At 34.5% G+C, this 16,606-nt stretch overlaps 1 protein-coding gene across 1 annotated transcript in view; it reads left to right on the top strand.

Annotated features, from left to right (window-relative positions):
* The window catches only part of LOC150102423 (protein TSLIG3A-like), a 175,062-nt gene that overhangs the window by 12,460 nt on the left and 145,996 nt on the right, over nt 1-16,606 (top strand). The window contains exon 3 of the mRNA XM_090399464.1: nt 9,694-9,750. Coding sequence (XP_090255590.1) covers nt 9,694-9,750 — 57 coding nt within the window. The remainder of the gene's footprint in view (nt 1-9,693; nt 9,751-16,606) is intronic.

The following is a 16,606-nucleotide window of genomic DNA, read 5'->3' as shown; positions in this document are numbered from 1 at the left end:
TTAGTCCTTTCTTCAATTTTTATGATTTATCATAGATAAAGATAGCTTCTTTATCTATATCTACCTTCTCCACTTCTCTGTCTCCTAGTATAATTCCTTTTGGTGTTAAATTGTCATTCATCATTGCTTTCATTTTGTTTGAATTCATCTTCTTATCAATTTGACTGAAGGCTTGAGCTAATTCCTTTAATGTTATTTCTACATCTACAGCAAAACAGAGATGAGTTAGAATCTTTCTGTTAATTTTAATTCCTCTAGTTATTTTAAGGGTCAAAGCTGTATAACTGAGAGGAGACCTCCACATAGCCTTTAAAGGAATGCGGAGAACCGATCAGAGCTTCTGACCTAATGCCCAGTCATCACCTTCTCGTGGTGCACCCTGTTGGGTATCTACCTGGATGCTGAACGAACAAGGATGGGCTGGCAATTATTTGGGATTTAGCCAACCAAATTGTATTCTTATTGGTTAAACCAAAATACAAAATGACGGTACAACATGCAAAAATTTCATGCTGGCTGGGGTGTCGCCCGGTTAAACAAGGGCCCCTGTTGTTTTCACCAGGGAACCAGGGCGAACAGCGAAAAGTCAGCTACTGGAACAAATCTAAAAACACACCCCAACTCAACCAGACAAAGAGTTCTGAAGAACTTTTTGTCTGGTGTCAGAGTTCTTTGGAACCAGACAAAACGTCTTTATTCCAGCAAGTTCAAATTTGATCATCTTTTACTTGAAATACGAAACATTACAAAATCATCCGAATGTCAACCCTCAGATTGCATGCCAATCTTTAAGTTTTGGGAAATGATCACTATTAATTGTGCATTATTTTTAATTTATCTATGCATCTTTTACGATTCTTCCTTTGAACTTTAATAGTGTAATCACATACTTCAGCTGCGACCAAGACATGAGCTAGTATAGCATGCTTTGACTCATTATTTGATTCATGCTTTGAACACAGTTAGTAGTCTATTTCTCTGATTACCACATAATATTGGATGAAATATATTCCAGTTTTTGAATAAAATTCTATATATTTTTGTTACATGTGTAAGCTATGAAAGTTCTTTAAATATTCCAAGTTCAAAAGTACCAATTTAGTGAGCTACAGTTAATTACAAACAAGTGTTAACACAAGATAAATCCAAATTATAAATGTTAATATATTTATTTATTATATATATGTAATATGTGTAATATATATTTATAATATATAAAATAGACAGGGGTGCTTAAGGATCAAAGCTGTATAACTGAGAGGAGACCTCCACATAGCCTTTAAAGGAATGTGGAGAACCGACCAAGGCTTCTGACCTTGGTCGGTCCAGTCCTCACCTTCTCGTGGTACACCCTGTTGGGTATCTACCTGGATACTGAAAGAACAAGGATGGGCTGGCAATTTAGGATTTAGCCGACCAAATTGTATTCTTATTGGCTTAAACCAAAATACAAAATGATGGTACAACATGACAAAATTTCATGCCGACTGGGATGTCGCCTGGTTAAACAAGGACCCCCGTTGTTTTTGCCAGGGAACCAGGGCAAACAGCGAAAAGTCAGCTACTGGAACAAATCTGAAAACACACTCCAACTGAACATCACAAAGAGTTAAAGAATGGTACTATCAACATGAGAAGCCTGAATGGCAAAGAAATAGAGCTAGCCAAGGAATTAGATAAGTACCAGTTTGACATAATAGGGATGACTGAAACAAAAAAGACAAAAACTGGTGAGATCTTTTTGAGCAATAAATATAAAATGTTATATTCAGGCAATGACAATCAAGGAAAAGGAGTAGCCATAGTATTCAACACTAAATACGAGGCTAATCTTGAATAAGAGAGAGAGTGATATTTTCCCATATCACTCTACTTGAGCAGGCAGTCTCAAGTAGAGTGATATGGGAAAATATCAGAATGGGGAACTGGACAATGAGACTTATTTTTGCCTATGGTCCCACAGAAGGTTCCACTAAGGTAGAAGTGGAGGAATTTTTTGAGTCTTTAGAGAAAGCAATTGACAAAATGAAAAAGGAAAAGTTGGTCTTTGTTGGTTATCTAAATAGCAGAGTAGGAAATGATTGTCAGACATACAAAAATATTTTGGGAAAATTTGGAGAAAAGAGCAAAGCTAATAATAATGGCAAATACCTGTTGGATTTCTGCTCAGGACATGGACTGGTTATGGCTAACACCATGTTCCAACATAAAAATGTGAACAAATTCACATGGAGAGAAGAGGCAAGGAATAAGAAAAGTCTCATTGACTATGTTATTGTTGATAGTGATGTTTTCTCCCTGGTGCAGGACACCAGAGTGTACAGAGGATTTGAAATTGGAAGTGATCCCTATTTAGTCTTGAGCAGGATAGTATTGAATTTCATATTGAAAAGAATAACATGTAAGAAAGTTTTAAACGAATAAAAGTTGAGCAGCTCTCAGATGTGAACTGTAGACTAAAATACACAAAGATTATTGAAGAAAAAATGAAAGAGTTTGAGAACAGGAACCAGACCTTGGAGATTCAGTGGCAAGCCTTGAAGAAAACCCTGATTGATTCAGCCAGAGAGGCATGTGGTGAAGTTGTCTGCAAGGATAGAAAAATTAGAACTCAATCGTGGACACGGGAAGTTAAAGAGGCAGCAGTGAAGAAAAAGAAGAAAGCATATCGAAAGTTCTTGGCAAATAAGTCAAGACACATGTAAGAAAGCTAAATAGTAGTGTGTAAAACTAGTTAAACAAAAGTTATGGGAGGACTTTAGCGAGAACATATAAAATAAATATCAAGAAGGCAGCAAAATATTCTGGAGATTGTTGAAGAAGCTTAGGAATGGAGGAAAGAGTGCTGTAAAAGGAGTTAGAGATGATAAAGGTGGCATGAAAATGGGAGAAAAAGATATCCTTGAAGTATGGAGTAATTACTTTGAAAAACTGCTAAACGAAACAAGCAGTGATAACAGCACAGTGGTAAAAAACACTGACAGGTATGCAGTCATGAATACATATCCATAATTGAAGTGGAAAAAGCAATCAAAGGCATGAAATGGGGAAAGGCAGCAGGTGTAGATGATATTCGACCAGAAATGCTGAAGTATGGTGGTATAAAAGTCTTGCAGTGGCTGCATTGCATAATTCTGAAGGCCTGGAGAGAGGGACGAATTCTCGATGATTGGAGTAGAGCTCTCATAGTACCCATATATAAAAAGGGAAATAAAACTGAATGTGAGAATTACAGAGATATTTCCCTACTGAGTGTTCCTGGTAAGATATGCAAGTATACTTGAGAAACGGTTGAGAAGAATTGTGGAAGAAAAGTTTGGTGAAGAACAAGCTGGATTCAGGCCAAATAGAGGCTGTCAGGATAAGATCTTCGCTTTACGACAAATAGTGGAGAAATCATGGGAATATAAAAAAGATCTGTATTTAAGTTTTGTCGATTTGGAAAGGGCATATGACAAGGTGCCAAGAGAGAAGCTATTCAATACGCTACAGTTATATGGTGTCAATGGGGCATTATATCAAGCAATACTTAGTCTTTATTTGAGTTGTAAGTTAGCAGTTAGAATTGAAAATTGAAGGAAGTATAGGAAGATGGTTTAATGTTAAATCTGGTGGTTGACAAGGATGTACATTATCCCCTCTGCTGTTCATTATCTATATGGATCACATTATGAAGGAAAGCGGTATTAAACATGATGTCAAAATTGGAGATGTTAATGTCAGCCCTTTGCTGTATGCAGACGAGGTTATACTTGTAAAAAAATCCGCTACAAGTCTGCAAGATTCACTGACTAAATTGAATAACTGTTGTAATAGATATGGTATGAAGGTCAGCAATAAAAAGACAAAGATAATGAAAATAGGCAGAATCATTGAAAATGCCAACTGTGTTGTGAATGGAGAACCTGTGGAATAAGTACAATATTTCAGCTACTTAGCCACGATTTTTAGTGAAGATGGTAAATTAAATATAGAAATAGACAACAGAATCAACAAAGCTGGTATGGTGGGGAAGTCAATTGAATAAATTCATATGGAATAAGAGAGAAATTAGTGAGAACACTAAATTAGCTGTATACAAGACAGTGTTCAAACCAGTTTTAACTTATGGATCTGAGAACTGTGTCAGAAGTAAAACACTTGTCCAAAGACTAGAGACTGCAGATGTGAGAGTCCTGAGAAAGATTAGAGGCATGAACAGATGGCAATATCATATTAAAAACGAAGATATTAGGAAAGAACTTGATGTTGTCAGCATCCAGGAATGCGTTAGCAGAGCTAATCTCAGGTGGTATTGTCACTTAAACAGAATGGGAGAGGAAAGATTAGCAAAACAAGTGTTCTCTGCCAGGTTGACAGGATAACGATCCAGAGGAAGACCAAGATATAGGTGAATTGATACGGTACAAAGTGCCTTAGATGATAGACGTATAAGATCTGATAATAGTGGAGTCTTGACAAGTAACAGACTTCGTAAATTTTTCATGTAGTACTATCATATCCTTTACACCCCTTGAGGGTACATGGCAGGAATTTGATGATGATGATGAGTTATTTCCATTCCTCCATTTTTTTTTAAATTTATTCTATTTAATAGAATAAATATCATTATTTATTTCATTATTTCATAGATAATGATTCATGACTTATTTTTAATGGTATTAACAACACCAAATGAACTATTTTATAAAAATATATTTTATTAACTTGGTTATATTTCACTGAATTTCAAATTGGCATCATCATTAGAGTACAACACAGCATGTAGATGCAACAGTGAGTAAGTGAAACAATGCAGTTGTAACAGACAAAAGATCTAAAGTTCTATTTTGGTGCCCTTTAATGTTGTAAAAAAAAAAAAAAAATTACAGCTATGTGGGAGTTGCTCTTAAGTAAGTCTCCCAAATTTTTTGTAAATTAATGCAACCACATTTGTTCATGTTCAGAGAATTCTTCATAGCCATGTACCAAAAAAATAATCTTTTAGATCTGGAACAACTTCTAAATAGCACATTAGTTTTCTTCCATCTAATCCTGTGTGAAGGGGTATCCAAAGCATGGTCTGCCAGTCCTGACTATTCATAATAATGGTAGTGAATGAACAGGTATCTCTTGCTTAACGCAGCGAAATTAATTGTGGCAAGAGTTTTGATTAACGCGCCTTTAACCCTGCAGAGCTTGCAGCTGATCTGACAGATATATGCGAAATGTTTGATATCAATATTCTTACACAATTCCGTGTATAGCTTGGAGGTCATGAGTGGCTGTGTTCATATATTACGAGTGATAATCCGCACTGTTTTTTGTTGTCAGTTTGGTTTAACACATGTTATATAAAGGTTTGTGATATTTGACAATAAATTGTATCTGAGAGATACCGCGACCTCCGATGTCAGTATAATATGGTTTAGTTGTCTTTTTTTTTAATTCTTTGTTCAATAATTTATAGATTGTAACTGGAAATAAATAAACCATCATGTATTACTGAAATAGAGAGCCAAAGGCTTATTTATCATATATGTCCTCTAGGAGATGTGCTTTACATTATGGAAAATACTAAGGAAAGTGATCTGAAGCTTACTCCACCTTTACTACGAGTTGCCCATAAGGTTGCTTATGCTTGCATCCACTGAAACATTTATAGTTTTTATATATTCAGCATGAAAGTTTTGTAGTTTCTATCTTTGGCCATGAAATAATGCTGGATTCAATATTTATCATACATGTCTTCTAGGAGATATGCTTTATATTATGGAAAATACTAAGGAAAGTGATATGGAGCTTACTCCACCTTTACTACCTTGCGAATAAGGTTGCTTATGCTTGCATCCGCCGAAACGTTTAGTTTCTATATATTCGGCTATGAAATAATAGTGGATTCAATATCCACTTAATTTGTACCATCATGTATTATATTTGCAGTGTTTTTTCTTTATGTTTTATTGCCTGTTTGCCGAGGTCTGGCGAGTCATTTTGCTTGTTATTGTAGAATTTATGCCGATAAGAAAAAAAAAACTAAAACTGTTCAAACGACTCTTGATAAATTCTTTTGATAAAAAAAATTGCAGTAAATAATGTAGGTATATTTTGCCCACCGATTAGAGGTCCCTCGACACTTCTGCACATGTCAGAAAAAGGAGAATCTCCATTCCGATAATAGGGTAATCAGTCTGTCTTGTGGGACGTGTTTGTTTATTATTACAGGTCGGAAAATTTAGCTTTTCTTTTACGAACATTGTAGTTTTTAAAGTGTAACTATTTTGCTTGTATAACAGATGGAAAAATGTACGTAGAGTATTAACAAAATTAAAAAAGGTATAGCATAAAACAAAAATAAAATAAAACAGAAATTTTTTCAAATGAACTTAGCTATTCTAAACTTACAGTTGAGAGAACTGAGACACTTTAATGTTCTAAACCGATTAATTATTTATGACTTATTGTGACTCTTTTAACAAACCCATGCAAAAAAAAAAAGGTTGGAAAAAAATACCATTATCAAATCCTTTTAATCTTCATAGTCATCTGAATTGGTGTCCAAATCACCATCACTTTCACTTAAACTGATCACCAAAGGTTTGCATAATTCTTCGATAATTCTGTCTCTGTCCCAATACATATTTTCCAATGAGGTGACATGAAAGCAATATTTTCCCCAGTTTTGAACTGTAATACTTTCAGTCGCCTGTTCTGAAAGCTTAAAAAGTTTCGACATGTCAATATCTCCAGTTACGTTGCGATGGCGAATGAAACTTTTCACTTCTGCCCAAACATACTCAATAGCATTAATATCGCAATGATATGGTGGTAGTCTCAAAGCTAGAAATCCATGCTCTTTGAGCGGCGAGTTTCTTTTGACCAAATTAAGCAATTCAATTTTTTGCATATCTGGGGAATGAGAAATGTTATTTGCAGAGAGCCAATCCATAAGAACTTGCTTCTTATTAGACCAATTTGGAACTTTGTTTAATCGAATAGGGTGATATGAAGCGTTATCAATTATAACAACAGCATTTTTAGGAAGGTTTGGAATCAGTTTTTCTTCTGCCCACTTTTCGAAGATCGTAGAATTCACTTGCCTATGGTAATTGGCTTTGTATAGTAAGTTTGAATTCGGTAAAAAACTCATTTCTCTACCCGCACACAAAATTATCATGCACCGCGAGGCATTTCCGGTTTGTAGCACTCCACATTCTTCTTTAGACTGCCAACATTTTCCATAAGTTAAATTGCTATCGATCCAAGTTTCATCTAGATACACAATCAGTCTTTTCTCCTCCCTGAAACGTCTTATTGCTCTCAAATGCTGCATTCTAGATAAAACAATGTCACTTCGCTCCATGATAAGTTTCCTTTTATTCTGGGACTTTTTAAAACAAAATCCGATTTCATGAAGTATTTTCCTTAAAGTTTCTCTTTTCCAAGGAAAATTAATTTTTTCTTTAAGCACAGGAATCAATTGCGGAACAGTTGGCACTCTTTTCTCGACCACGTAAAATTCGTGAATAGTTCTTATAACGTCTACATCAAAATCATTCAAAGCTATGGTTTCGATAGTTTTCTTTACTCTGGTGCTTTTTTTAGGAGATTTAAAATTTGGCTTACCTTCGTCTTTTGATTCCCTACGAATTCTTTTAACAGTCGACCGCACTTGCACGTTTTATGACTTGAGAAAGGGGAACAAAGAGACGATTATTTTTTCGCAGAATGTCAGCACATTATTCAATATTCTTTTGCAAGAGCTACTGAAACGTTTAATAACAGAACTTGTTGACTGTACTGGATCCATCATACAAATTAATAATAAAAAATAATGCAAAAAAGCGACAACAAAAATCAAGCTAGTACAGCGACAGACAAGAAAGCATGTGATTTTTTTCCAGAAAAGGCCGGTTTCATCCATATTCCAAATGTTCACAAGTGTAACCTTCATCTTCAATTATTTTAGCAAGTTTTTGTGGAAATGCTTTAGCAGCTGTTTCATCAGCAGAAGCCATTTCACCTTTAATTTTTATATTATTATGAATTTTAATAAACTTAGCCAGCCAACCATTGCTTACATGAAATTCATATTTTTTCCTCGATTGAGATGAAGTTTTTTAATCTGTTCATAAAATCTCAATGCTGATTGCTTGATGGAATTTCCTTCAACTGGCATTCTTTTTTGTACATTATCTTCTATCCACATCACTAAAGCCTTTTCTAGAACAACTTCTCTTATGTCAGATGATAATTTCGCACTCGATTTTGTACCAGAACATACCGCATTTCTAATAGCCTCTTCATTTTTCTTTATAGATCTGACAGTTGATTCACAGACTCCAAAATGCTTACCCACAGCCGTTGCACCTTCCCCAGTTTGAAGACGATCTAAAATTTGAATTTTTATATCCAAGGAAATGGCTTTCCTTTCCTTTTTTTTTTTTTTTTGGTTATCGGCGACATCATGTGAGGGCTGGATTAAAATCTTTGGTTAATGAAATTAAAGTCTGATAATTACATATAGCTTACCATTTATTATTTCTTGGCAAAATTATTAATTTTATAATGCGATTTTTATTTTGATTTCACTTAAAAAATGCAAATGCAAAAAATGCGGTAACTGTGTTGTCTACTCAAACACCAAATTCAAACTGCTAAGAACTGCTTTTTTATGTGCAGTCAGTTATGTAATTCGGGGAATTCCCAATAAATGAAATTCGTAAGAATTTAGAATTTTCTTAATTGAAACGAGAATGCAAAGAAAAAAAAAATCTCAGAATTTTCTAGAATTTAGAATTTTCTTAATTGAAACGAGAATGCAATTCTACAAAATCCTCAGAATTTTCTTGAATTATGGATATTTTCCTAACTTAGACTTTAGGTTGGTCGTGTAAAAGTGAATAAAAATCGCATAAAAAAAAAAAAAAGATTTTTGATATCCCAATTCACGTAAAAAAAATATAAAATGAGGTTTAGGTGTATATAGCGTAAATATTTGTATATTCATATATAATAATATATTTTGTATATAAATATTTGTATTTAATAAATGCATTCATTAGAACAAGCATGCAGGTTTTTCATTTAAATCCTAATGAAACCTTATTGGCATGATAATCACATGAATTACTATATAGAAACTGAATACTGGAAGACATCACTCATAATAGACATCATTGATAAATTGCAATAAAGAAAATACCTGCTGTGATTTTTGTGCCTATGTTATATTAAAGTAAAAGCAGACCACTTGGCAAGATATCAAGATGATAGATGGTCAGAGAGAACAACAGAGAGGCTGCTGAAAGGAGGAGTCAGACAACCTAGAAGACAGAGAATAAGATAGACAGATGATATCAGAAAACAGCTCAGTGTCACATGGACAAGAATGGCTCAGGATAGGAGAGAATGGGAGAGGTTGGGGAAGACCTTTGCCCTGCAGTGGGACATCTAGGCTAACAACAAAAAAAAGTAGTACATAAAAAAACTATCAGTGGTTAGTATAAAATTGGTGGTCATCTTATACAGCAAATATAGCACAAAACGAACATTTTGAAAACTAATTTTGTTGGTTCTGTTATGTATCCTGTTGCATTGTACATTGTCATATATGGTATTTTGTTATTTATTAATTTTATAACAATTTTTGTTACTAGTGATTTTCTTGATTTCATAAGGTTTGTGACATGAAAATTTAAATTTGTTGTTTAGATCCTGAAGATTCTAGTACATTTTTACTTGAAGTAAGCTCCTTTCTAAAAGAATTGTGTAAGTACTTTAGCAATTATAAACTTAAGACTTAACTGCTTAATAAATCTGCTACAAGTCTGCAAGAATCCCTGACTAAAGTGAAAAACTGTTGTAATAGATGTGGTATGACGGTCAGCATTAAAAAGACAAAAGACAATGAAAATAGGCAGAAACATCGAAAATATCAACTGCATTGTGAATGGAGAACCTATAGAACAAGTAAAACATTTCATCTACTTAGGCATGATTTTTAGTGAAGATGGTAAATTAAATATGGAAATAGACAATTGAATCAAACAAGCTGGTATGGTAGGAAGTCAACTGAATAAATTTATATGGAATAAGAGAGAAATTAGCTGTATACCAGACAGTATTCCAGCCAATTTTAACTTATGGATCTGAGAGCTGTGTCGTAAGTAAAACTCTTGACCAAAGACTAGAGACTGCAGATGTCAGAGTGCTGAGAAAGGTTAGGGGCATGAACAGATGGCATCAATGGCAATATATTAAAAATGAGGATATTAGGAAAGAACTTGACATTATCAGCATCCAGGAATGCTTTAGCAGAGCTAATCTCAGATGGTATGGTCACTTAAACAGAATGGGAGAGGAAAGATTAGCAAAACAAGTGTTCTCTGCCAGGTTGGTAGGAAGACCAAGATATAGTTGGATTGATACAACAAAAAAGTGTCTTAGAAGATAGAAATATAAGATCTGATATTGAAAGTTTATTTTGCACTTGGTTAGACTATAATAAATTTAGTTTAATAGGAAAGATGACCTCTCCAAAGCAGAAGCAATGGAGAGGTCATCTTTATCTATAGGAGTTCCCAAAAGGTGTGCCACCTTATTATTAAATTAGTTTGGATTTAGATAAAGATGTTGAAAGTTTATTGTGGAGAAGGGAAGGGCCACTACCCAGATCGGTTTTGACCTTTATTGAGGTCTTGTCAGTGGGAGCCTGGCCCAGAGGTTGAGATACCAAGGCAGAAGCAGTGGAGAGGTCATCTTTACTTATAGGAGTATAGATCAAGTAAAACATTTCAGCTACTCAGGCACGATTTTTAGTGAAGATGGTAAGTTAAATATGGAAATAGACAACAGAATCAACAAAGCTGGTATGGTAAGAAGTCAACTGAATAAATTCATATGGAATAAGAGAGAAATTAGCCAAAACACTAAATTAGCTGTATACAAGACAGTGTTCAAAGCAATTTTAACTTATGAATCTGAGAGCTGGGTTAGAAATAAAACACTACCAAAGACTAGAGACCGCTAATATGAGAATTCTGAGAAAGATTAGGGGCATGAACAGATGGCATCAATGGCAATATTACATTAAAAATGAGGATATTATGAAAGATCTTGAAATTGCTAGTACCCAGGAATGTGTTAGCAGAGCTAATCTCAGGTGGTATGGTTACTTAAACAGAATGGGAAAGGAAAGATTAGCAAAACAAGTGTTCTCTGCTAGGTTGGCAGGAAAAAGACCCAGAGGAAAACCAAGATATAGGTAGATTGATACAGTAAAAAAAAGTGCTTTAGAAAATAGAAATATAAGATCTGATAATGGTGGAGTTCTGACAGGTAACAGATTGATTTGGAGGAAAATTGTAGATAGGAAGTTAGTAATGATGTATGTTTCATATAGTACTATCATATCCTGTACACCCCTTGAGGGTACATGTCAGGAATTTGATGATGATATAAAATACATACAATTTACCTGTTTTGATTATTACACGATCCGTACAGTAATAATAATACAGCAAATGAACTAATAGATTTTGAGAATATAATACTGGATAAATTCTATGCACATATACTAGATGGAATTATGCTTCAATTCATAATCAGCTAACAAATGAATAATTTGTTAATAGCAAATCTGCATTAATGTTAACCTAGTTACACCTGTAATAAAGCAGTTAAATCATCATCATCATCAAATTCCTGATATATACCCTCAAGAGGTGTACAGGATATGATAGTACAACATGAAAAATTACATCATTAGTAACTTCCTATCTACAATTTTCCTCCAAATCAGTCTGTTACCTGTCAAGACTCCAATATTATCAGATCTTATTCACAATGCAGTTGATATTTTCAGTGCTTTTACTTATTTTTCATTGTCTTTGTCTTGTATTTTACACCATAAACTTAAAAATGAAATTTGATTTTTTTTCTATTATATATCAGACTTTGTTTAAATATACTTAACTATGTAATGTACAGCAATAAATAAAACTTGGAACAAAAATTTTACTTGAAAAAACAAAGTTGTATTTTGTAACATAAATGCACTTGTATTTGTATGTATGTATTTTATTATTGCTGTATTTGCTATACTGCATGTAGACATGCAGTATAGCTAATATAGCATGTCTACTGTGCACTATATCAGACTATGAGGAAAAAGTCTGTCTCTGAATCTCATGAAACCAGTGCTATTTTAAGCTCACCATTATAAATAGGAAAAGTTCAAAATATTTCCTATAGTCATCTGAACTTTCTGGCAAATTAATTCCACAGTCCTGCACTGAAATTTTAATTTGCTGACCACAGACATATATATTAACTTAATCAACCTAATATGGTTATTGTGACTTTGTTATTTTGGACAGACAGGCCATTTTACTGAGGTTAGAATCCAGGAACACCAAGACTACATCAAGTTCTTGAAATCTGATAAGCCTGGTCTTCCTTCTTATCCTACTGATACTAGCCACAGAGGTCTTTGGAAACAAACTAAGATACTGCCATTGTATATAATTAATTAATGTAATTATATAATAATTTATATAATTACATTAATTAGCTATTGTTTCGCATGAGCTCTAACAGTATGTTTTCCTGTTCACTTAAATTTGACCAAGACACAAGTAGTGAACATGCTAGATAACACTGGCTGGTTTTCATTGTTATTTTATTGGTCTCTTATTCAAAGGAATAGCCAGTTCGGCTGAACCCTCTTTTAGCACCTCTTTTAGCACACGTGCTGATCCATCAGTCTCTATTGCTGAATTCTTTTTCAGTTTGTGCAACAACTCTAATATCTCATCCTCCTCATACACCTGCATTTCTTCATCCAGTGGAGCGGTATGTAGTGAGCTGAATGTTGCGTATGCCAGGTTGATAGCTTTTAACAAAATGGGCACTCATTAGCTGAACAACCTCTTCTGCATCTGTAACCCTCTCGCCATCTGCATTTAGAAGAGTTATTCTTTCATATTCATTCTTTCTTTTACTTGCAGCATATCGATAAAATTCTTGTGGTTGTCTTTAGTACACAGAGCCAATTTCTTTTCATTAGACTTTAGACTTTACTTTCTGTACAACAGTTGTGACTATTCTAGCCTGCTGCTTATAATATTCATAATGGACATCATCCTTATGCACACAATATTCCTTTCACATCATCCTTTTCTTATTAATAAGATTACACATCCTTTTGACTCCTATCCTATTTATTCTCCGGACACGCTCTGATATCGCATCATTCAAGTGTTGTTTAAATGCTTCCCATGCACTGTCGATATTCTTCCTATCCATCAACCGATCCCATTCCACTGAACTTGGTATACTCCTCAGTCGGTCATAATTTCCTGCTTTGTAGTTCAGCATGTAACCTTTTCTGAATGGAACATTCATAAACTTAGTCACTTTCCAATGTGAGTACTGCATGATCACTGTCACCAACTGGAGGCAGAATAGTTACATCTTTAACTGAAACACCCTCTGACACTATAATTAAATCTAACACTCTTTGACCTTGAGTTCTTTCTGTAACATGCTGCTTGAGAAAGTTGTCCCACAACAGCTCAATAAATGTATTTTCATTCTTCTCATGAGATTCTACTGCTAGCCAATCAGTATTTGGATAATTAAAGGCTCCCATTATGATTACTCTTTTCGTGCTCATCTTGTCTATTTGGTAATGCATTTCTTCATCACTAGCAACTGATCCACCAGGTCTATAACAACACCCCACTATGTAATTGATCTTGTTAGATTCCACCTCATACCAGATGGCTTCAAACTCACTGCCACATGAAATTCTGTTAGTAGTAGTAGTGCTACAATCACAGGTCTCAACTCTTACTGGATTCAAGTCATCCGATATCATTAGCAGCATGCTCCTCCTCTGCTATCCTTTCTAAAAAATAGTGTACCCTTCACACTCGATACCAGTTAGTATGTCTGATTCTGTTAGCCAGGTCTCACTAATGCCTACAGTCTGAGGTCCCAACATATTGACTAAGGCAACAAATTATACCCCTTTGTTTCTGATACTCCTAGCATTCATCTACAGACATAATAATCTACCTGCATGTTCTTTGTATACTCTTGTCTGCATAACACAGTTGGACGATTTGCAGATCTCTATTCTTCTCTAGTGCCTTATACATGTAGACATCTTTGCACACTCTTGATGGGTCCGAATCTGACAAACACAAACCCGAAATCATTCTCTTCTCGTCATCATTTTCACGAAAGCCCATTCCCGTCATTAATGCAGTTATATAACATTGTTGCTCTTACACTCATTCCCACCATTCCTCCCTTTATAATTTAGTTTCCCTGACACTGTGTTAAGTCTCATACCAGTTATTACTTTTTCTAGACTCCTGATACCAAACACATTCTGGTGTAAGCCGTCCCTCTTATACAAATCTAATCTTCTCTCAAACTCATTCCGCACATCCAAAAACTTGCATCCATTCCTTCTACACAGTCTGCGCATTGAATTGTTTGCCATCATAGCCCTGCTTCTTAATTCATTTTTATCATATTGAGGTAAAATAGTGACGATTTTCACTCTTGCCTCTTCCAACAACCCTTTCATGTCCTCTGTCATACTGAACTTATTGCTAGTTAAGTAATTTGTACGTACTGCAATTACAGTTTCGTTTACTTTTCTTTTCTGTTTTTGAATCGCTTCCTTTATATTTTTAATTTTCGCTCCAAAAAAACTCGAAGTTATAACTCGCTCATCAATAGCATGTTTTATTACAGAGTCACCATACCAAATAACTTCTTTCTTTTTAGTAACGTTACCTGATTTCCTTTACTTCCTGACTTACCTGTTTCTGTACTTTGTTGTTTCCTATTTTTGCTGCCTAATTTTCATTTTCTTCCTATGCTCATTTAAGCACCCCTTAATGTAATATGTAATTTTTGGAAAGTACATTGGTATAATGCAATTCCACCAGTTATACTATATATCCTGACTGTCCCCATCAACTACCTTCACAGTGTAGTACTCTCATGTAATCAGTTGTGGGAGAAATCCCAGAATTGGAAACGATCACATGCAATTAATTACTGCCTACACATCGTGCATTGTGTATTAATTTTGAATTTTTACTGTAGTGCAAAGTTTAAATTTTTTATCCTTCATAAGGTTCTCACACTCAACAAAAACTTGAGCTTGCAATAAACAAACATGAAACAGACTCTGCATTATCAATTTTAATGAGAGAATATAACATCAAAGAATATATTTTTATGAGAGAACAATTTTAATGAGAGAATATAACATCAAAGAACATAGGGTTCGTGACTTAATAAAAAAATAATAAGGCTGAAATAATTGAATTTGCTAGTTTTTCTGATAGTGTTGATAAAATAGTACTACAGATTACAAAAGATAAAGCAAGTCAAAATGATTAGTTCGAAGAAGAAGATTTATCTACTTGCCTTAATTGGATAAAGAATTGTTTAATTCTTTATCTTTAGCAAACAAAGTTTGTGCATTATGTATCTTCATGACTAAACCTCTTGTATATAGAAGCTGTTGACTTCACATCGGTTACCTCTTTATTCCATAATGCAAAGCACATCTCCTCTCAGATATACATATGCTACGCATTATGGATTGGGTCACTACCCAGTCCAGTTTGGCCTTCATTGAGGTCTCATCAATGGAAACCAAATACTAATGAGATCTCATTTTCTGCAGATTTTGTTCCTGAACACTAATAGTCTAGGAAATGCATGAACTAAGAGTTTACAACATGCCACAGTGCTGAGATAATCCTTGTGAATAAAACAAATCTTTTACCAGCTGACAACAGGCCCAATGCCAGAGGGGTGGACATGGCCATCTTTTTCAAGCACAGTAAAAGTATAGAAGAACACAATGAAATTGTGAATCCTGCCACTACCAACATAGAAATCATCAGTTATGCATAGTATATAACTCTCAAAAGAAACAATTACTGGAAGCACTCAACTGAAATTTTAGACTTAAACCAAGCAGTATTAATAGCAGTAGACCTGAACACCAAGTATACAGCCCAGAACAGTAAAACTACAAACTGAAACAGTAGAACCTTCAGTGACTTTGCTGTTACCAGGTACATTGAACAATTGTGATATTAGGACCTTTAGAACCCAAGTACTGCAACTTGGTAGGACTTTCTCATGTCCTTGACATAGCAGTACTACAAAATATCAGTACTACCAAACAAGTGCAATGGATGACCTCAGCTCTGACCACAACCCAGTTTTACTCTAGCTGGGCTCACAACCATCTACTGGATAAAAACTAACAGCTATTCTACACAAATCTGTTGCCCAGTTCCAACCATCAACTCAAAGGGGAAAAGATTTTAATGACTCAATTTCAAGCTGTTAATGTAGATATACCACACACAAACTCCAACCGACTTCCAGGGGAAATTGAAAATCTCATCTATGAAAAAAACTGAGCCAGATGTCAATATCAGTATTCTGGCCTCAAAACACCAACAAGCACTCAAAAGAGTTACAAATAAAGTTTGATATATGCTTAAAAAATTATTGAAATCAAAAATGGGAGACAAAATTCACTCCTTAAACACAAGGAAACTAACACTATGGAAAATGA

This window comes from Typopeltis vanoorti, chromosome 10, assembly GCF_054136105.1.
Source record: "Typopeltis vanoorti isolate ZY-2024b chromosome 10, IOZ_Tvanoo_1.0, whole genome shotgun sequence".
Classification (NCBI taxonomy): Eukaryota; Metazoa; Arthropoda; class Arachnida; order Uropygi; family Thelyphonidae; genus Typopeltis; species Typopeltis vanoorti.
The sequence above is the reverse complement of the archived record's forward strand: the minus strand, read 5'-3'. Positions and strand labels throughout refer to the sequence as shown.